This window comes from Vicia villosa, linkage group LG1, assembly GCF_029867415.1.
Source record: "Vicia villosa cultivar HV-30 ecotype Madison, WI linkage group LG1, Vvil1.0, whole genome shotgun sequence".
NCBI classification, from domain to species: domain Eukaryota; kingdom Viridiplantae; phylum Streptophyta; class Magnoliopsida; order Fabales; family Fabaceae; genus Vicia; species Vicia villosa.
In genome coordinates, this window is record NC_081180.1 from 23794376 (window position 1) to 23818629 (window position 24254).

The 24254-nt window shown below is 40.2% G+C and overlaps 1 protein-coding gene across 1 annotated transcript; it reads right to left on the reverse strand.

Annotated features, from left to right (window-relative positions):
* Nucleotides 1-5933: 5933 nt before the first annotated feature.
* Nucleotides 5934-7364, reverse strand: LOC131662625 (uncharacterized). Its single transcript, XM_058932495.1, has one exon. It carries the CDS (start codon nt 7362-7364, stop codon nt 5934-5936), a length of 1431 nt encoding a protein of 476 aa, XP_058788478.1.
* Between the last annotated feature and the right edge of the window lie 16890 nt (nt 7365-24254).

The window sequence follows — 24254 nt, forward strand, 5'->3', positions numbered from 1 at the left end:
ATGAGAGAATGTGTTTGTGAAGAATTGGTGAATTGAAATTATGAGCGTCCTCCTCCTCGATTTGTGAAGAGCAAAATGTTTATATATTGTCAATGCGAAATGTCCAAATTGCCCTCGGTACGTCTCATTTTGGCTCGTTTTTAAGGAAACTCGGTTCGGCTCTGAATTTCGGAACGAAACCAATACCGTTGTGAAGATGACCAAATTTGTGATCCGTTTCCGCGAGAATCGCCTCAATCCGATAAGCGATGAAGAAAATACGCGCGTTTGAATGGCGAGAAACGCCGATTCATCTGGTGCGACTGTGCAGAACTTTGTGAGTACCGCTCAAAGAACTCGATAAAACTCCATCTTCGGCTCAGAATATGAACAGGCATGTGTGACAAAGAATCGAAGCTAACAAAATTTCTGAGAGAATGCCGCCGGAATGGACTTCATACGATAAAAATCGAAGAAGTTATGAATTTTCGAACTCGGCGCGACATACTCGAAAACACACTTTTTACCGAAACAACACGACGATCTTTAAAATTCTGGGAATTTTTCATGCATATTTGGCCTTTGGTCCGAACATATGAAATCTTGGTAATGATGTCACGGAGCTCCAGTTAAATTTTCAAGCGAATCCGGAGAGCGGATTAGGAGATATGAATTTTCCGAGGCGCAAAACCCTACATTCAGCACTATTTTTCACTACGAAATCTCAAGTAATTTGCCAATTTGAAGACCTTCCTCGAAGAATTGGCTTCCGAGCCGAACACGAAAATTGTAGATATCGTCGAAACAGTCAAGACAACGCGGGAACTAAGCTCATATCACCTTCCAAATATGACTTGCGAATTTTTCTCGCATTTCCACTGTTTAAACCATTTTTCACGCCTTTCTTCTTAAACCCATGAAAACTCTTTATTATTTTTCTTCAATTTTGAAATGACGAAATAAACGTCATTATTAACTTATAGCTCAAATGAAGAGGGCAAATTTTGGGGTGCAACAGCTGCCCCTATTCAAACTTCTTGAACCTGACGAGTGAGAAACGAAAGTTTCGAACCGTTGAGGTGGAAGGAGATTGAATACCAGAATGAACTCGAAAATTTGCGCTCTTGATCAATAGAAGATTCCATCTTGTGATAAGAAGGAATGTACCACCCCGCAAGCAAGGAGAAAAAACTTCAGTTGATCTGGGCATCGATAATAAGTAAGCCTTCATCTGATCTGACAACTTCAGGGAGAGAGAGACAAACTTCTTCTGATTTAACCATCAGGATGATCGCCTGTAATGATTAGGCGAGCCGCTCTGGGAGGCATTTTGAAACTGGATAATTTTCCTGCAGAAAGAAACAGATATGATATGATCTATGCATGATGCATGTATGAATGTATATGGAATGACGTTCCCGAGAAGGAAGACGCTATACGCTTTTGAGAATGCAATGCGAATGATGCATGATTCGAACGTCGCTTAGGGAGACAATGGAGGAGCACTGAATTGCTGAAGAAGTCCTGGAGAGAGTACGGAACTCTGTGGGGAGGACAAGATGAGTGACCAGAAGTCACAAACTGCGAGCTGGCGAAGATGGATCAGAAATCTGCTGGAGACGATCAAATCTGGACGCGAGCTCTGCTTGGGGAATAAATCCTGCTTGGGGATATCTGCTTGGGGAATATCCTAGCAACTTCACTGGAGAAGCAAATTCTCGACACACTGGGGATGAGAAGATAAGGGCAAGTCATGAAGACAACTCTGATGGGGAGTGACCAACTTGTTGGTGGAGAACGCATTCCGCTGGGGAAGTTCTGGACGAGAACAGATTCTGCTAAGGATGCAAATGAATCTTTGCTGAGGAAAGAAACTCAGTGGGGAAGATGAATACTTCCGCACAGCGATCTGCTAGGGATGTGAGAAATCCGCTAGGGATAAGGAACTCGGCATAAGAACCTCTTGTTAAGGCAACTCCACTGGGGAATAAGATGGCTCTCATGGGGAAACTAGTCAATCTGTTGGAGAGAGAAACCTCTACTGGGGAAAACGAGGAACTCGGGCGAAGAACTTCATTAAGAGCTTGCTGGGGAATCAAATACCATCCAATCATAACTCAACTGGGGAGAAGGCATTCCGCCGGGGAATAAGGCTTCTGGAGCACGGAGAATGCATTGAGATGCACTTTGCTGCAGATATGAGAATCTTGGAACAAAGAAAGTCTCGTCTAAATGTACTCAGCTGGGGAATGAGAGTCTCCCATTAAGATGCACTCAGCTGGGGAATGAGAATATCTCGTTTGGAAGCGCTCAGCCGGGGAGTCAGGATATCTCATTAGGCTAGATCCGCTACCGTGCTGATGTGATGCGCTCAAAATGATGTACCCACAACGGGAAAATGCAAGAGCAAACAGATTGTCAGACAACTGAGCTTTGAAACTTTCCAAACAAGCAATGGATTCAATGAGCTGATAGGCGGGCAATGATTAGAATACCAAACAAGTATCGGCCGGAGTATCAAACAGGCATTGGTTCTCCAAGAGAATACCACCAGGAAGTGGGCTTAATGAGTCAAGCAAGTGTTGACTTCAAAGGGACCAAACAGGCATTGGCTTTCATAGTGTTCTGCATATTTGTATTAATTGTAAGGATGTCAACAAGTAATGGGCTTATAGACACATTAGGGTGTATACGACAACTATCCGCAATTCTTGGAAATCCACGACACGAGGGTCAGAAACTTACGACTCGAGGGTCGGAAATAAAATCAAACTCACGACACGAGGGTCGGAAAGGAGATAAACTCACGACTCGAGGGTCGGAAAGGAGGTAAACTCACGACAAGAGGGTCGGAAAGGAGGTAAACTCACGACTCGAGGGTCGGAAAGAAGGTAAACTCACGACACAAGGGTCGGAAAGGAATCAAACTCACGACTCGAGGGTCGGAAAGAAGGTAAACTCACGACACAAGGGTCGGAAAGGAATCAAACTCACGACTCGAGGGTCGGAAATGAATCAAACTCACGACTCGAGGGTCGGAAATGAATCAAACTCACGACGCGAGGGTCGGAAATGAGATGAACTCACGACACGAGGGTCGAAAAGGAGATAAACTCACAACACGAGGGTTGGAAAGGAGATAAACTCACGACACGAGGGTCGGAAAGGAGATAAACTCACGACACGAGGGTTGGAAAGGAGATAAACTCACGACACGAGGGTCGGAAAGGAGATAAACTCACGACTCGAGGGTCGGAAAGCAAAGGACTCACAACACGAGGGTTGGAAACTCACGACTCGAGGGTCGGAAAGCAAAGGAATCACAACACGAGGGTTGGAAACTCACGACTCGAGGGTCGGAAATGAGATGAACTCACGACACGAGGGTCGAAAAGGAGATAAACTCACAACACGAGGGTTGGAAAGGAGATAAACTCACGACACGAGGGTCGGAAAGCAAAGGACTCACAACACGAGGGTTGGAAACTCACGACTCGAGGGTCGGAAAGCAAAGGACTCACAACACGAGGGTTGGAAACTCACGACTCGAGGGTCGGAAAGCAAAGGAATCACAACACGAGGGTTGGAAACTCACGACTCGAGGGTCGGAAATGAGATGAACTCACGACACGAGGGTCGAAAAGGAGATAAACTCACAACACGAGGGTTGGAAAGGAGATAAACTCACGACACGAGGGTCGGAAAGCAAAGGACTCACAACACGAGGGTTGGAAACTCACGACTCGAGGGTCAGAAAGCAAAGGAATCACAACACGAGGGTTGGAAACTCACGACTCGAGGGTCGGAAAGCAAAGGAATCACAACACGAGGGTTGGAAACTCACGACTCGAGGGTCGGAAAGCAAAGGAATTCGATGTCCACATAAAAGGACTCTAGTTGAGGGATACCGATAAGCAACGGTTGCAACATCTGGAAGAGATCTGAAAATCACACTGAAATGCGAAGATGCCACTGAAGATTGGACTTTCAGCTTCAGACACCATTGAGGATGACGACCCTGATGGTTCTCAAATTCATAAGCTGTTTAGCTCACACCTGAACTTTAAACTGAACACCTCCTGATGAGGAAAAAATGCCAATGCATAGTGTCTTGCCCCAGCCTGTAAGGACTTTGAAGAGATTAGTCTTGTAAGGATATTCTGATATCTGTTTACACCAAACTAACTTTCCCCCGTATCAAGAATTTCGGCACCATGCCCCTGCCTGACTTGGGTTGCAGGTAGCTTTGACTATGCTTGGGTGAATATCCCTGATTGCTTAGCATTTGAGAGATTTTTCGAATCTTGACCTGATTGCCTCAGATTGAGTGAAAACTTTCTCGATAGAGTATTCAAAATGCTTCTGTGCCCCTGAGGCTGATCAAACTTTGAGGTATTCTTGCTTCAACTCAACGGAGTTCTGAAGCCAACTTGCCCTCCGGGAGGGATAAACTTTCCACCTGAAGTTCATGATGAAAACTTTCTTGATGTTAAGCACTTGTTCATATGCAAAGAATGTTTATTATGAGAAATATAATTCTAATGCAAAGTTCATGTTTGTCTTGAAGTTTAAAGAAACTTTTGAAAGGATGTCGTAACATCGATTTTTTTGAAAGAAAGATGGTGTGATACCAACCCAAGCGCTTTAGCAAATCTCCTAGGAGTCAGTTTACCGTATTCTCGTGTATAGTCTGCTTTCGAATTAACCCATGCTTCAGTTAGGACTTTTCAGGGTTGTAACGTGGCCAGGTTCATGGTTTGAGAAAAAAATATTTTTAGGCTCAAAATTATTTGGTGCCCACCCCCTTCGTGATGTTCTCCAATCTTAAGTTCAGTTAACTTGACACGAGCATTCATCTTTCAAGAGGAGTTTGGAAATGATTGAGGAATCAATGAGGTCTTTTGGACGCGATAATCACTTTTCCTTTCTTTTCTGGTGTCTGACCACACGACTTTGTTCTTTGTTGAGGATCTTTATTTTGTAATCCTTGTTTTTCTCTTTTTTTTGCTTTTGCTTTGCTTTTCTTTTTCGTTTCCCTAACTTTTGCCTGAACAAATTCTTTTGAATTTTGATTTGGATGTCCAGCGGGATGCCCTAACTTTTGCCTAAGTCACTTGTTTTCAAGTTATTGACTTAGCGGGCTTTTCTTCTTTTTTTTTCTTTTCTTTTTGATTCATTCTTTTATTTTGAACAAGTCGTGTGATCTTGCATTGTCTCTGATTTGTTGGAAGTGCATAGTGACTGTCTGAGTCATTGATTGATGAAGAATCACCATTGTGGTATCGTCATTATTTTGACCTCCTGATGTGAGGGATAAACCACAGCGGCTTTGATGTTGGTATCGACCTCCTGATGTGAGGGATAACCGTTGGGGATTTGACTTTCCTCAATCTTTTGAAGGACAACCATTGTTATGTCCTTATATGTGTGCTCCTGATGAATTTTGAATGCTCAATCAGGTTAACTGAATACTACCCGCCCCTGGGTTGAATGTGAGGGTTTTTTATTTTGAGAAAAGAAACTCCTACTTCGAAGGCTCAGAGGGGTTAACAAAGGTTTCACTCCCTTATATCTCCAGTGTTTGGGAATTTGAAACAATGCCTGTACATCATCAACAGGGTTCTACTCAAAAGCATACCATTTGAGGTTCTTGGTATTATGCTCATCATTCTCCCTACGGAGTTATCATGCTTTGTTAACAAGAGTTTAGTATCACAAAAAGCATATAAAACAAATAAGAGCAAAAGCGAATGGATATTTTTTTAAGACAAACATATCCAATGCATTATTATTATAGTTCAAAAACAAACAAGTTTTACATACAAACAGTATTGCATAAAACAAGAAAGCTTAAACATGAACATGCATGGTGATTTAAGAACTGCCAATGTTGAGGAGATCTTCTCCGTATGGACTTATTGCTTCAGAAGATCCACTGGAATCGGAGGAGAACTTCAATTATGGCTCTCAGGTGTGAATGCAATAGCCTTTGCATCAATTAGGTCTTGAACCTTGTCTCTAAATGGCTGACAATCTTCAGTCGAATGACCAGGTGCCCCGGCATGGTAGCCACAACTGACATTAGGGTCAAATCCCTCAGGATACGGGAAAGAAACAGGATCCAACTGCTTTGGTTCCACCAAGGAAAGTTTGAGCAATTCAGATAATAGCTCATCATGAGTCATAGGAATGGCATCATACACTCTTTTTGGCCTTCTACGCCTCTGTCTACCCTGCTGGTGACGATTTTGTTGGTGGTTCCGCCATGGTGGCGCGTACTGAGCTGCTTGATCATGCAAAACCGGCTCCCTCTGGACAAACTGAATAGGTGGATGACTGAGAGCTGTAGCACAGATTTGTGGGTCATCCTGAATAGAAATAATCGCTTCCATTTCATTACGAGAGATCTGATCGAGAGGATGATTAAGAGACTCCTCTTCATACTCAGGAATTACACTGGCTCTTCCATCCACACGCTTGGGGAATTCAAAAAGATCATCAACATCTTGGATATTACCATTCCTAAGACCGTTCTCAATTCGTTCGCCGGCGACAACCAATTCTGCAAACTCAGAAGCACCAATCAAGCCTTGGTAGTATGGACCTTCCAACATATCTTTGAACATACCCATGAGCTCTTGTTCTAATAGTGGAGGTTGAACTCTGGCAGCCAGTTCTCTCCATCTTCGGGCATACTCTCTAAAAGACTCATCATTTCTCTGAGTCAAAGCTTGGAGTTGAATTCTGGTCGGAGCCAGGTCACTGTTGTGCTTGTAACGCTTGACAAACGCTTCTGCTAATTCTTTCCAAGTTCGGACATGAGTTCGTTCAAGTTGAGTGTACCACTCGAGGGATGTACCACTGAGGCTGTCCTGAAAGAAATGCATCAATAGCTTGTCATTCTCAGCATAAGGAGCCATTTTGTTACAAAATGCTTTCACGTGAGTCAACGGACAAGTGGTTCCCTTGTACTTCTCGAAGTTAGGGACTCTGAACTTAACAGGAATCTTGACACCAGGGACTAGGCACAACCCATCAACATCTAAATCAACGGAGTCACGACCTTCTATAGCTTTCAACCTTTTCTCCAAGAGGTGGAACCTTTTGTCAGTTTCATTATTCGGGAACCTGAAGGCTTCAGGTTTTAAGTTGTTCTCATGATGTGCATTCTCCTGAGCAGGAATAGTAGTTTCAACAACATTTCTGACATTCTGATTCACAAAACCTTCTCCTGGGGTGATATTACCGTCTGTAGCTGGCCTCTGAAGAACCTGTCTCAACTCTTCTTGTCTAAGAGCAAGGGTTTGAATAGCCTCCATAAACTGACCCATGTTAGTCCCCATTTCTGTCCTCATCTCATTCAAGTTTTCACGGATTTGTTCCATGGCTAACTCCTGATTGTTGATCGGTGTCGAGAAGTCAGAATCGTACTTCTGTAGAGAAAACCAAATGAAGAGAAGGTTGAGAATAAGAGCTCCATATTTAATTACCTGTCATGAATGCATGTATGCATGAATGGATGCAATGTTATGTTCCCATCATTTCTAAGGAATCCTCATGTTTTGATTGATTTAGCAAGTAAGAGATGGAAAAGCTCGGCACGAGGCTTAAAGATACGATTCCTTGGAAATGGAAAGAACATGTATGCTAGTTATTTTTTGTACATCATTTTTGGAAAGTAAATATGCAATGACGCAAAGTGGTGGGGCTTGTTGCCGCCCACCAGGCATTCTGGACTGCCGGTAACACATATAGTACAGAGCCAACGGTTCGGCCCCAAATGGTATACCACACGGAACACGGAATATCAATCCACGGAACCAAAGCCCATAGTCAATAACACACTGGAATAGAACATGGATTACCACTCGAACAAGAACCATAGTACCCCACGAACAGGAACCAAAAGTACACTCGAACAAGAACAGCGGTCACCCACGAACAAGAACAGCGGTAACCCACGAACAAGAACAGCGGTCACCAACAATGTACCTGTTAATATGATCATTGATTCCCGCCCCACTCACGGGTGAAATCTAGGCCAAGGTAAGGTCATGAAACGCAGTATACGGTCCGCCCGAAGGTAAGCATCATCACAGCGCGCAAGCGGGTGACGATAATACCTCCGTTTGAAACCACTACTCTGCTCGTGGTCACATAATCCATCCCGAGGCGTACACCTCGAGACAAACCATGCTCCCACTCTATCCTAGGGTTCCTATGGTTCACACATAGCCTGGGTATTGGGCCTTTTACCTCTTGAAACACCCACCCAACAGACAGAGATCCATCCAGTCCAGAATATGATGCAGAAAAGTAAAAGCGCACATAGAATGCAATGCAAACATGTAAATATGCAAAGCAATAAAAGCACCCAAAGATAAACACACAAGCGCTAGGATCGACTCGCTAGGTCCGGACCAGCAACAGGTCGAGACGTCCCCAGCAGAGTCGCCAGCTGTCGCTACCGCGAAAATTAACAGAGTCGCCACTAACATATTTATCCTGAAAAGGAAGGGAATGCCAGCAAACCACAAAACAAAACAACGGTCTCACGACCAGAGAAAAAGGGTAAGGGAGTCGGTTACGCGAGGGGAAGGTGTTAGCACCCCTCGCACCCATCGTACTCGATGGTATCCACGCCTGTGTCTAAAACTATGGGTGTGTAACAAATCTATGCTAATCTGGACTAAAATGAATGCAGAATGTAGGGAAAAGAAAGGATTATGCTCGCACGGGCCCTACCCCGCTGCCTACGTATCCGTTTTGCGGAATCAGAGCTACCGTAGCTCGGCTAACTAATTTCTGTTTGTTTTGTGTTTTTTAGGTGAACGAGTTACATTCACACTCCGCTGCTCGACCTTTGGAGACTTATGCTGGGAATGGAGCGGAAATAACAAGCTCTTAAGAAAAGAAAATCAAAGAGTGTGGTTTGTGTTTTAAACAATGCATGAGGAAAACCTAAGCTAAGGGGGAAAGCTTGCTACTTAATGTTATCATACAAAGGGTACAAGTCTAAACTAAACTAACAACCTACGAGGAAAAGGGAAAGCACACAATGAGCACACAAACGAGCATCCGCTCGTGAAGCAAACAAACCAACGGTACTGACCGAATGGTAGAAAAGCGGTCCCGCCATAGCCAAGGGGAGCAGCTCAACCCAAGTCAACCAAGCATTAGACCTCGTGAAAATGATCGGGCCATAGACAAGAGGGCGGACCCCTCTCAGCAACCAAGCCGTCACGGATCGTAAAGGAAAACGGTGCGTGCGTACACCGAGCATCAACGTCGAGCGACGCGAGCTATAGGAAAGACGGGGGTCCGGCTACATGAACCCTTTTCCTGACATACTCGATAACAAGATCTTTTGCACGTTCGGAAGCGAGCAACGCGAGGCGTGCGCATACCAAACAGACTCGATGAGACTAGGCGGGGGTTGATTACAGACCCTTGACCGCATGCCTTCCATGAGGACTTAACGGAGTGCCATATAGGACTTATTACACCGTGACTCCCTGCCGCAAAGCACAAATGTAAACACACCAACAAAAACAGAGCCTCTTTCGAGGGCTTGGCCAGATGCATGTCTAAGTCCTACTTCTCATGTTAAAGGATGATGCGAGAAAGCGATAAAATGCGGGAATAATAAAATGAAACGGAATCAATACCAAACGGATGATGATCCGTAAAATGAGGAGAAGCGAAGCGAAGAAACTAAGGATCCCGCGAGCGAGCTAGCAAAGCAAAAGCAAATAGTCAGCACACCGATTCAGCACACCGATTAGCCACAAAGCACACAAATGTCGACTCGTACGTCGAACACAATCACAATACACCTGCAAGAGGAACAAGAAAACCAAACAAGCAGATATAGAGTAATAGAGATGTGTCTCCAGGATGAGAACACAAAGCAAGCGAATGAAATCGTGTCCCGCAAGTAAAGCGGAACACTCATAGAATGAGTATCGATCGGTGACCGTCCAGAAGCCTCGCACACTAGCACACACGTTAGAGATAACAAGACACCGCAATCGGAATTGCGTTATTGCTATTCTAAAATAAACCGGACAAAGCAAACGTGGGCAAAGGTACGATAATACGCGAATAAGCATGCAAAAATCACACCGGAAGCCGACAAAAGCACCATCATGGAAAACACAAAATTCAGCACTACAAATCATTCCACAAAATAGTACATCTCGCGAGCTTTCCAACGATATAAAGAACATGCAAATCGAAGTTACGAGTCAAAAGATATGAACATTTGAAGTTGGAAAAAAAAAACTAAAAAGAAAGCATGTAACCGGTTACATGAATCAGGTAACCGGTTACATCACTGGCAGTGACGAAAAAAGGGTTAAAAACAAGTCATGTAACCGGTTACATCAATCAGGTAACCGGTTACATCACTGGCAGAAACTGGAAAACAGGGTCATGTAACCGGTTACATGAATCAGGTAACCGGTTACATCACTGGCAGTGACAATTTTTTGAGAAAAAGGAAGGGCATGTAACCGGTTACATGAATCAGGTAACCGGTTACATCACTGTCAGTGACGAAAAATGACCAAAAACAAGTCATGTAACCGGTTACATCAATCAGGTAACCGGTTACATCAGCACCAGAAGTGAAAAATCAACAAAATCAACATCCAAAAGCACTTCAATCATGCATCCAATAAGAGATGTTACTAAGCACGAATTTGCCTCAATTTGTACAACATTATGAGTATCAAACAAGCACAATTAGGTATCAATCCACATAGATTTCAAGTCATCATCAATAATCATCAAGCAACAAGTTTATGCAAGCATTATAACAAACACATAGTGCACCAAACTTGTATCCACATGCAATTGCAAGCAAAGATATCAATGGATCCAACATTTAATCGTCATCAACATCAATTAAGCACAATCAACCACTAGATCTAGCATTCAAATCATGTTAACATCTACAATTAAGCACTCAATTCAAGGTTCAAGGCTTACCGGATGAAGATCTTTAACCGACGCGCGAACACGAACACGACACGAACGCGAACACGACACGAACGCGACACAAACACGAAAGCAAGATCCAAGGAGAGAGAGAGTGAGGCGCGCGAGATGTAGAGAGGAAGGAGGAAATTCGAACTCGGACTCTCGATCTTCAATCCATGTTGTTCTTGATTCTTGAAGAAGATTGATGAATATTGATGAAAGTTTTATGTAATTTGGGATTTTGATCTATGAGAATTGGGAGAGAAATGAGAGAATGTGTTTGTGAAGAATTGGTGAATTGAAATTATGAGCGTCCTCCTCCTCGATTTGTGAAGAGCAAAATGTTTATATATTGTCAATGCGAAATGTCCAAATTGCCCTCGGTACGTCTCATTTTGGCTCGTTTTTAAGGAAACTCGGTTCGGCTCTGAATTTCGGAACGAAACCAATACCGTTGTGAAGATGACCAAATTTGTGATCCGTTGCCGCGAGAATCGCCTCAATCCGATAAGCGATGAAGAAAATACGCGCGTTTGAATGGCGAGAAACGCCGATTCATCTGGTGCGACTGTGCAGAACTTTGTGAGTACCGCTCAAAGAACTCGATAAAACTCCATCTTCGGCTCAGAATCTGAACAGGCATGTGTGACAAAGAATCGAAGCTAACAAAATTTCTGAGAGAATGCCGCCGGAATGGACTTCATACGATAAAAATCGAAGAAGTTATGAATTTTCGAACTCGGCGCGACATACTCGAAAACACACTTTTTACCGAAACAACACGACGATCTTTAAAATTCTGGGAATTTTCCATGCATATTTGGCCTTCGGTCCGAACATATGAAATCTTGGTAATGATGTCACGGAGCTCCAGTTAAATTTTCAAGCGAATCCGGAGAGCGGATTAGGAGATATGAATTTTCCGAGGCGCAAAACCCTACATTCAGCACTATTTTTCACTACGAAATCTCAAGTAATTTGCCAATTTGAAGACCTTCCTCGAAGAATTGGCTTCCGAGCCGAACACGAAAATTGTAGATATCGTCGAAACAGTCAAGACAACGCAAGAACTAAGCTCATATCACCTTCCAAATATGACTTGCGAATTTTTCTCGCATTTCCACTGTTTAAACCATTTTTCACGCCTTTCTTCTTAAACCCATGAAAACTCTTTATTATTTTTCTTCAATTTTGAAATGACGAAATAAACGTCATTATTAACTTATAGCTCAAATGAAGAGGGCAAATTTTGGGGTGCAACAGCGGGATAAATAAAATTTTGAGCCTTATATCCATTGTTTCTTAAAACATGAACCAGGCCAAGTTACAACATTTAAAAGTCCTAATTGAGGCAAGGTTAACTACGAAAGCATATTAAGCAGGAATTTGTTATACTGACTCCTATGTTTGTTAAAACTACTTCTAATCACTATGCTTCTTCAAGCATTCTTTTCAAAACCATCCAGTCCTAATTCATAACGGACTTCGATTTCAAAACTTGCATACGCATTCCATTGGAGCTACTTCTCAAAAAGTACAACACCATCTACGAGTATACACTTAGCATCGAGGAAATCTCGAAATGGGTTAATCAAAGGTGATCATTTCTAATAAAGACCCTTGGAGTCGGGAGAACCACATCTAGAGGGTTCTCCTAAACAGGGGCAAAAATTTCAAAGATCACAGGGGCATGCAATCAAACATCCTATTCACTAGGGGCACTTTTCCTAAGGTTCAATCGACTCGGGGCACATCTCGAAGCAATCTCAAACAGGGGCATGTCAAACATGGGAAGAATTCAAATTCAGAAGGATAACACACTATGGATAGTCCTCCATATCATGGAAACCAAGGGCACACCCTTTAATCTAAACGGCAAAGCATCCGACGAGGCTATTTCCTGGGGCACTTCCCTCATAAGCATCTTTTTCCATGAAAATATTGGGGCAATGGATATCAAATCCATAAGGCGCGCATCATAAAAAAAGGCGTTCTCGCACTTTACAACATCGAACAAATCTTTCTCCTAACTACGATCTTCCAAGCTCAAACAAAACAGGTATTGGGAAATCGTGCTAGCATCACCCCCCATCTTATCAAGCAAACCTGCAACTCCAGCGAACTATATACGCTTTGGTTATTAATAACCTACCATTGGAGCATCATACAAATACATACAAATCATGCATTACATACATTGGTCAATACATTACTCCATACCTTTTTAGGTAGTCTTCTCTAAGACAGTCATCGTCATTTCCAAAAAAAACCTTTTTAGGTAGTCCTCTTCAGGACATTCTGTTTCTAAGTACCTTTTCAGGTAGTCTTCTTCAAGACATCCTTTTTCTAAGTACCTTTTCAGGTAGTCTTTTTTAGACATTCCTTCTCTAAGTACCTTTTCAGGTAGTCTTCTTCAGGACATTCTTTTTCTAAGTACCTTTTGAGGTAGTCTTCTTCAAGACATTCTTTTTCTAAATACCTTTTCAGGTAGTTTTCTTCAAGACGTTACTTTTCTAAGTTCCTTTTCAGGTAGTCTTTTTCAAGACGTTCCCTTCTTTCTAAGTTCCTTTTCAGGTAGTCTTCTTTAAGACATTACTTTTCTAAGCACCTTTTCAGGTAGCCTTCTTCGAGACATTCTTGTCCTAAGCACCTTTTCAGGTAGTCCCTTTCAAAAAAAAAAAAACAATTCGTCATCCCTCTCAAGAACCTCTTCAGGTAGTCTTCTTTAAGACATCTTTCAACCTTTTCAGGTAGTCATCTTTAAAGACATTCTTCATCCCTTGCTAAGAACTTTTTCAAGTGATCTTCTTTAAGACAAATTTCTATCTACGCTAAGAGCCTTTACAGTTGGTCTTCTCTAAGACAAATTGCTACCATCATTTCAGATAGTCTTCTTTAAGACAAACATTCACATCCATTCAAAAGACCTTTTCAGGTAATCTTACAGAGGACATTACTTCGTTCCACTCATTACGTCAACAAAACATACGTATAGGCATAAGCATTATCCACATTACAAAGCCAACATAAGCATAGTCATGGTGTAGGTGCAAGCATGGATTAAACAGGTTCAATAGGTTTAAGGAGATAAAATCTCGGGGTTGCATCCGCATTAGCATACATACATACACATTAGCATTAGCATATGCAAAAAGCCCAATTTCTATTGGCAATCCAAACCATTACAAAGTCCAGTTCCCGTCTGGTAGTCAGTCCTCGTCTGACCGTTACATCAAAATTCAAATCATACAACATATGCATGCGTAAGCATTCACACATACGCATTATACAAACAACAGGGGCATGTGCATAACGCATAAGCATGATGCATATGCATTTACAAAATTCTACATAGGTAAATTTCGCGATAACACTCGCGAATAACCCTATTGGTGGTACAGGTAAATTCTGCGATAACACTCGCAGATAACCCTGGTGACATAGGTAAATTTCGCGACAATACTCGCGAATAACCCTATTGGTGGTACAGGTAAATTCTGCGATAACACTCGCAGATAACCCTGGTGATACAGGTAAATTCTGCGATAACGCTCGCAGATAACCCTGTTGGTGCAGGTGAACTTGCTAGAACTATAGCAAGCAATCCTATTGGGGTCCACAAACTGCGGAAACTTACTAGAACTATAGTAAGTTGGGGTTCACAAACTACGGAAACTTACTAGAACTATAGTAAGTGGGGGTTCACAAACTGCGGAAGCTTGCTGACCATAGCAAGCCAATTACACAACCAACAGAAGGTCCTCGCTATTCCTTTTCAGGAGCCTTTCCAGGCAGTCTTCTTTAAGACGTATTCCATCCTTTCTAGGAGCTTTTCCAGGCAAATGGAGTTTCACAAAGAATTTCACAACAAAGGAGTTTACAAAGGGGTTTACAAAAGTTTCTCAATTGGGTTTATCACGTTAGTCCCTCGGCAGTGATCTTCTCCAAAACATCATCAACAAGCAATCAAAGGTGCTATCTTTCTTTTCAGAATTACTAACATACTTCGACTAACATAACTAAATAGTCATGCATCATCCAACTAACATATCTCATTCATACATAATGCATATACATACATCGCTCTCATTTATTTTGAGAAGCTCACTGCATCATGCATCGCATGCATCATACCATCGCATAAAATTCAGGTTGCCTCTTTAGGCTACGCTACAAAAAAATCAATCATCTGGTCCCTTCCAAAAGGCGTGTGCTTCACACTTAGAAGAATGGTATTCACCTTGGGTGGCATCTTTAAGCCCATCTCCCACGGAATTCTTTCCCGACAAAGGCAAATTTCGGGGCATTTCAGTGTCCAATCATCTTCTACCTTCAAATCACGATAGGCAGACGTGCTTATCTGACTCTTCAGGTTTAAGAAGATTGAACAGGGGCAGCTGTCATACCCCAAAATTTGCCCGGTCAACTCATGTCTTTTAATTCATCAAGGATCAAAATTAAGAATCATGGGGTTTGACATTCCTATTGTCAAACCTGCATTCTTATAAGATATCCTGAGTCAAAATGGGGGTTAAAATCAGAAAATGCTTGAGCTCAGTCATCTAGCTCATCTATTCCGTCTTCTTGAGGTTTTTTAGTCCTTTCTCACAAATTATTCACATGGTTTATTATTTATAATTAGTTTAATCATTTTATTATTATAACTAACTATTATTAATTAGTAGTGGTTTTAATAATATTATTATTAAAATTGTTATAATTATTTTTAACTATTATTGTCATAATATACCATGGATTAATGGGGTAGTAATTTATTTGGGCTAAAAGAAAAAAGATCAATTGGACAATGGGCCCATTATAAAAAAAACCTAAGTTGTGCACTATGAAGAGGACACAAGGAGAGCCAATAAGGGGTGGTCGGCGGAAAAAAAAAAGAAGGAGAGATGGCAGAGAAACTTCATGAAAACCGCAAAGCCTGACTTCACTGCCGACGGATCCGATCAATCCATTGTGCAGTGTCAAACGGACCATTCACCACTGCTCCGCCTGGAGTATCGTTCGAACTGCTCCGATTCTGATGACAACACGACAATAACAACTTCCATCAAGCGCCCAAAGCAATCGGGAACCGTGCTATTTCGATCACCACCACATTTGATAGGAAATCTCAGGTCGGAAGATTAAAAGAAACAAAAGGAAGAATACAAATCCGGATCCACTACACGCAAACAGTTCCGCAACGGGAAGCGCAACCACAGCCGCCGTCGAATACCCCTCACCACCAGATCTCACGAGTACACTTTCTCTCTTTCTTTGAATCATGTGTTTGTTCTGTTGATTATGGTTTATGCTATGTTGTGGTGTTATTTACTTGATTGTAAGAGATGTGCAAATAATTTCTCTCTCAACTGTGTTTGCTCTTGCTGTTAGAATAAATGAATAAAGAATTGTGGACAGTGGAAAGAAATAGTCATTACGATAAGGGGTGGTGTGGTTTTACGTCATCCATTTTCAAAATGAGTATGCAATATTTGTTATTTATTTGTTAACACTAATGCCACATGTCACTCGTTGAATGGCTATTTGATGGTTTGAAAAATCATAAGAAAAATCTCTTGCATAGAAAATATGAGGCAGCGCCTCACTGCAAGATATTTTTTTTTTGTTTTTTTTTTAATTTTAATTAATTTATTAATTAGTAATAAGTTAAATTAGTTTTCAGGGTTTTATTGTAATTGGGCTTTGGGCCTTTGTCCCCATGTTTTTTACTACTCTTCTATCATCTCTATTATTCACGCACCCATGTCTTTAATTAAGCGGTAAAATTAAAGAGGAAAAAAGATAAAAAAAACTATAAAGTTGCCAATGCATTAGGGTTCGCCCAATCCCATTTGGCCAAAGTATCAAAATATTAGGATTTAAATTATTATTCGTTTCGACTAAATTTATTGGTCGCGATGATTAATAATCGATTAATTTAATTAATCAAATCCTATAAATTAAAATAATATTTATTTTGCTAAATGGTTTTAACCAAAGCTATTGGTTACGATGATTAGCATTTTCCCCTTATCAATTCGTTATTATTTGTAATTGAATCTATCGATTATGAGGGGTAACGATGAAATTAAATAATTAAAATACAAGTCAAATTATATTCGATTAAACGGTTGCAATTATCTTATTAATTGTGATGATTAATCCTTCCTTTCTCTAAGTTTAATTTGTTATTATTTGTAATCGTATTAATCGATTATGAGGGGTAACAATACAAAATAAAAATGCATAATAAATAATAAAACACATTAATTCATTATTAGTGATAATCGAATCAATCGATTTGAATTGGTAATGGTACAAAACCCCTAATCTTTTGACTATGGTGATCAAACCTATTGATCATTGCGGTTAATTGTGTCAAATCAGGGTTGTACGCCCAGAACATCTAAAACAACTTCAAAACATTTTTTCAAACCTCAAACTCCAAATACAGATTTTTATCTACGACAGGCTATTCAAAGCCTTCAAACCTTCAAATCAAATTTCAAACCTTAAGGGCGTACAACCCGTCCCCCGAACTACGTTGACTCTGATTCTCCCTAAGGAGATACGTAGGCACTTGGTAACAAGGCGAGTCCCCTTCCTCAAAATCTCAATTTTCCCCCTATTCACTTCCTTAGCTATTAAACCTCAATTTTAGCCATAAACCTTTATCCTTAGATTCAAAGCCAATAGGAAAGGGTTGAGGGTGCCTAACACCTTCCCTCGACCTGAATATAGTATCTTACCCTGATCTCTATACTGCGTAGGGTTTCCTATTCGCCCTTCAGAATAGGTGGCGACTCTAATCTTTAAATTTTTAGGCAGGTTGCTACAGGTGAAAGAGTTGGATTTAATTGGACAATTTAGAGACTTGAGTTGGTATGTGAAGGTGATCCTAATAGTGTTAGTTTGGGTATGCTAAGGCTGACTAGTGGTATTCTTGACGAGATTAGAGAAGGTCATAAAGATGATGTTGAGTTGATCGATAGGTTGACTTTGAATTACCAAGGTAAAGGCGGTGAATTCAGAATCGGCGGGAATAATATAATGAGGTTGAGTGAGTGGATTTGTGTTTCTGATGTTTTGAGCTTCGGAAGAATATTCTAGAAGAAGGACACCATAGTGGATTATTGAACTATGACGATGTTAATGAGTTTGGGTGCAAACTCGGAAATGGATACTATTATGTAGTAACGACGATTTATGCTTAAATATGATTTTCAACTATCTATTGCCAAATTTAGGACTTGATCACCCTAAATCTCTTGTTGGTAGTAGATGGAATCATATAGAAGAGATAAGCTTGTTTTGTTACCTTAATGGTTTAAGATGTGATGAATACTAAGCCGTGAGAATAATCACTCACTATGTTGTGTGAACTTATAAAGAAGTGAATATGAAAGAGTGCAACATGATGGGCAAATGACTTAAGACGAGTAATCAGAGCCGCGCAGCGAAAGTGTGATGTGGAGTAGTGTGCAAGTACTACTCGTGGGCAGTGAGGAATTAAATGTCAGAAGCCTACATAGAGAATATGTATTGATTTATATGTTGGATTTAGAATCTAGTGGAGGTAACGATGTCGTATCGAAGAATTAGAACTCTTTTGAATAATTTCCAAGATGACGAACATGTTATTGTGGTTGTACATAGTTAACGAGTATGTATTTGGCAAAGTTAAGATGATGAGTTGATACTATATGATGCTATAATAATTTTTTTGTTGTTAAAGTGGTATTGTGGATTCCAGATATAATGAGGAATTATACTCTATGAAGGACGAAGTTGATTTAATTCTTAAGGAAGAGTGGGATTCAGTTTGAGCTATTTTGTAAGCAGTAGTATATTGATGCTAATGAGTGTGAGTATAATTAATTGGGTGTACTCGTTCCGATGGTTGGAATGTTTTAATAGATGTAGTAACTCAGGAATTTGTTTTTGAGTATGAATAAGTATTGTTAAGTGGTAGATTAGTACCATGGATGGTAAAGAATGATTCTTGAACGAATGAGTAAAGAGGGTCAGAGTTGGGAATAACTCAGAAGTCTAATTGGTAATGATGTTTGTAATGAGTAATCAAAATAGTGCAGCAAAGGCGGAATGTAACGTGTTGGATAATTGATGGTGTGACTTAAGAGGAGTCAGATAATTGGAATTCAATGGTATAGGATATGAGTATTGAGTTTATAGAAGGAAGCAGTTGGTGAAAAGTGTAAGTATTAATTTATCGCTCAGATGGAAGAGTATGTCTAAGGTTGGTATGTTTGGTAGATGGAATGCATTACTACAGTGTTGATCAGTGTGATCATACTATAGATTGTGTAATTGTATTGCTCGGCGGTTGAGCGTAATTGTATAGGTTGTACCTCAATGTTCTGTTGTTGTTAACCTTTTTGGAGCTATAGCGAGTGGTATACTTTTGGATAGTCAAATGCGACGTAAGAACTGGGATTTGAATGTATGAAACATGTTTCCTGTTGGTTATGTCCGATGGATTTTGAGGATTGACCGATGGTAATGTTAAGGTATGTTTTCGAGGGGAGGACTCTTATACGAGCAGGTTACTTAAGGTATGTTTTCGAGGACGAAAACTCTTTTAGTGGGGGAGAGTTGTAACACCCGTATATTTTAATTTTTAATTTAAATAGAAATTTAATTAATAATTAGAATTATATGTGGTTTGAGGGATTTAATTGGAAAAGGATGGTTTATGGTGTTGGGCCATGTGTGATGTTAAGGAATGAGGGGGTGTTACGTTAGTAAAGGTCTTATTCCAATTAAAGTTTATTTTATAAAATAATAAGAATTGGGAATAAGGGAAAGGAACGTGAAAAGCAGAGCAGAGGAGATGAGGGATTGGAAAGCTGATACGTGAAGAGGAGCAATGGAGGGAGAGACCAATCAAGAACTCTTGGCTAAGGTAAGGGGGGACTCTCCGGTTATCATCTATTATCGTATTCTTGGATAATAATATTGATTAGGGATGTTGTTGAGTCAATTGGATTATATGTCGGGTTTAGGGAGGTTATGAATTGATGAAAATTGCATGGATTATTGGTCGATTATGTGTTGTTTTGATGTGTGATGATGAATAATGATGCAATTGATGATTAACTGCATGTATATGATGTTTAGAGTTAGTTTTGGACTTAAATTGGGTGAGATCGCAGGGTCTGACGCAGACCTGAAAGTCTGTGAAATCGCCAGTTCGCGCCGCGTCCTAGTGTTGGCGCCGCGAAGGCGTACTTGTTTTCTCGCATCGCGCCGCGTGAATAGGTTGGCGCCGCGAACGTGTTTTGTGTGCTTCAGGTTGCGCCGCGAACTTCGGTTGCGCCGCGTGCTGTAGCGTTAGTTGTTTTCTTGGGAAAGTTAAATGATGTGTAACTTTCGAACCGTAGGTCCGTTTTTAGTGTCGTTTCGAGCACGATGAATCTTATGAGATAGCCTACGTGTTTAAATGGTGAAATGAGGTGTGAATCTAATTATTTTTAAATATGATTTTATTTCTTGGTGATTGATGTATTGTACATATATATGTGATGAAATATGTTAAATACATGCTATGTTGAAATATTAATCATGTGACGATTTGTTTAAATGGATGATATATTGTAGACATGTATGATGAAATGTGACAATATAAGATGTTGTTTTGAAAAGCATTATGATGTGATGATTTGTTGATAGTTGTATGATGATGACTGATTTGTTTTGGAATGATGTGGATACATGTGTGTTCTTATTATTGATGATGATGATTGATATTGACACATGTATGTTCTTTAATGATGATGATGATGATTGATTGTATTGAATGATGCTAATGTATATAAACATACTTGATGATAATGATGATGTTGATGATGATGATGGTATAAGTATGTTGTATATGTTGCATTCATTCATGTTCATTGATGATACTGTATCCACAAGGGTGTGTTGGATCAGTGAAGGGCATGATTCCCATTGTGTGGAATTTGTGCCGGCAGGGCCGTATCTTGATGATGTTGGATCGGTCATAGGTTATCCCCATTTGATGATGTTGGTACCACATGCATAGTGTCAGTTCATACATATGCATAATTTATAACATGATTGGATGTATTCCAGTGTTGTAAATGTTAATGATGTATTGATTTTGGTTTGATTTGTTGTGAATGTCTGTTTATGAAACAATTGGGTGAATGATGCAACTGTGATGTGTTATTACTTTATAATCTTATAACATTTGTTAATTATGATGAGACTCACCCTTACATGTTGTCATTTTCATATTGAGGATAGCGGCTGTTCGACTCGGTGAGGATTAGCTCATGAGTCAGTGTTTTAGTAGCGTCAGGTGTCATGCTCTGATAGTTGTAACACTGGGGACGCGATTGTTTAGAGTTTATGATTATGACTCTAGTTATGTTTTGATGTTTTGAAGGATAAGTTTTGAAGATGTTAAACTTAGTCCGTTTTTGATAAATTCCGCTGCGTTAACATGAAACGTTTTAATTTATGATGATTACCTCAGTGAATGCATGACATGACTGAATGATGTTTATTTATTATGAATTGTGGCACCCTTATTTCATGTACTCTGAATAATTGTTTTAAATTGCCGCAGGGTTAGTAAGGGGTGTTACAATAGTGGTATCAGAGCAGGTCGGTCCGTCCGGCCAATTGTCGAGTCCGTTGAGTTGCACGACGGTTGAATACTGTCAGCATATTATTCCTTGGTACGCGACATGTGAGTGAATCACTGTCGATACTTGGTTGTTTGTTGCGGAAGTTGGTTGAAACAAGTGGGGGAGAAGCTTCGCTTCTCGGTTATGTTTCATTTGTAAGATGATTGATTCAGTAGGCTGTTGTTGGCAACAGTGCGAGCGTTGTTGAAGTTGTTGTTTTCCGAATTGAAGGTGACTTGGAATTAAGACTTGACTGGTAATTGAGTTGGAACATCTTGAAGGAAGATGATTAGAGGTATTTGGTGATTATTGTAGGAGAGGAAAATTGGAAAGTTGCGATGTGTCAGCTCTACTGGTGTACTGCGAAGATGTCAGTTGAGTAGCCTTGGGTCTTAGAAGAGGATCAGCTGCAAGTTTGCAAAGAGGATTGCTGTCGTAATGTTCCAGAAACCGCACTTCGGCAATAGGATGTGTTGCTCAAGTCATAAGAATGTTTGGAAGTGAAGAAATATGATAAGGGGCTGTTTGGAATGCGATCGAGTTGAAGAGAATGAGTTTTCGAGTGAGATTTTCGTAAGCAAAACGCAGGAACATAATTAATTGTGACAGGGTGACGTTGGGGTTACTCTTGTTCTTATAACTAGACTTGTTTATTGGTACTGCACGGGATGTCAGTGTCAGTGTTGAACGGATTGAAGAAATAATTAGAAGGTTTGTTGAGGATTAATTTTAAGAATTGAATATAGCATTTGAAGAGTATTGGATATATCGTATAGAGTGTCGCTGCATGATGTCGGTGTTGGATTTTCAGACAACGATTAGAAAATTCATATCTTGAGTTCCGAGTATCGGATTAACGTGTCGTTTGAACCTACGAAGAGGAGAGATTATGCTCTACCTTATGAGAGAGTTATAAATACAGTAGATTGATCCTATAAAGAGATATTTTGAATTCGGTTAAGGAAGCATGGAACTTGTTGAATAGGGATGCCTACTACCGATTATTTGAAACGAAGTTGAGTAGGACATGTTGTTGATGAATAAGTCGATGAGATATTCGGTAATAAAGATGATTTGAGTGCCGATGGATTTTAGTGAAGAGTGAATTAGTAGTAAAGATGGAATCAACTTTAGAACTCTTGGAATTGCATTTGTGATGGCAAAGTAATGATAAGTATAAAAGAAGAATTGTAGGGAATTTCTAACATTTGTTGATGTGAGGAAGACCTTGTTGAGATTCTGAGTGGAATGATATTTGGACGAGAAGGATGCCATGGAATTTGGATTAAAACCACGAGTTATGAATGTTGTGTTATTGTGTTGCGTAGGAAGTCTTTAAATATGTCGGTGCTAATGGTGATGTCATACCCCAAAATTTGCCCGGTCAACTCATGTCTTTTAATTCATCAAGGATCAAAATTAAGAATCATGGGGTTTGACATTCCTATTGTCAAACCTGCGTTCTTATATGATATCCTGAGTCAAAATGGGGGCTAAAATCAGAAAATGCTTGAGCTCAGTCATCTAGCTCATCTATTCCGTCTTCTTGAGGTTTTTTAGTCCTTTCTCACAAATTATTCACATGGTTTATTATTTATAATTAGTTTAATCATTTTACTATTATAACTAACTATTATTAATTAGTAGTGGTTTTAATAATATTATTATTAAAATTGTTATAATTATTTTTAACTATTATTGTCATAATATACCATGGATTAATGGGGTAGTAATTTATTTGGGCTAAAAGAAAAAAGATCAATTGGACAATGGGCCCATTATAAAAAAAACCTAAGTTGTGCACTATGAAGAGGACACAAGGAGAGCCAATAAGGGGTGGTCGGCGGAAAAAAAAAAGGAGAGATGGCAGAGAAACTTCATGAAAACCGCAAAGCCTGACTTCACCGCCGACGGATCCGATCAATCCATTGTGCAGTGTCAAACGGACCATTCACCACTGCTCCGCCTGGAGTATCGTTCGAGCTGCTCCGATTCTGATGACAACACGACAATAACAACTTCCATCAAGCGCCCAAAGCAATTGGGAACCGTGCTATTTCGATCACCACCACATTTGATAGGAAATCTCAGGTCGGAAGATTAAAAGAAACAAAAGGAAGAATACAAATCCGGATCCACTACACGCAAACAGTTCCGCAACGGGAAGCGCAACCACAGCCGCCGTCGAATACCCCTCACCACCAGATCTCACGAGTACACTTTCTCTCTTTCTTTGAATCATGTGTTTGTTCTGTTGATTATGGTTTATGCTATGTTGTGGTGTTATTTACTTGATTGTAAGAGATGTGCAAATAATTTCTCTCTCAACTGTGTTTGCTCTTGCTGTTAGAATAAATGAATAAAGAATTGTGGACAGTGGAAAGAAATAGTCATTACGATAAGGGGTGGTGTGGTTTTACGTCATCCATTTTCAAAATGAGTATGCAATATTTGTTATTTATTTGTTAACACTAATGCCACATGTCACTCGTTGAATGGCTATTTGATGGTTTGAAAAATCATAAGAAAAATCTCTTGCATAGAAAATATGAGGCAGCGCCTCACTGCAAGATATTTTTTTTTTGTTTTTTTTTAATTTTAATTAATTTATTAATTAGT

Bases quoted from the DNA above. Each gene is read 5' to 3' on its own strand.
- LOC131662625 (XM_058932495.1), bottom strand. From the start codon at position 7,364: ATGGAACAAATCCGTGAAAACTTGAATGAGATGAGGACAGAAATGGGG.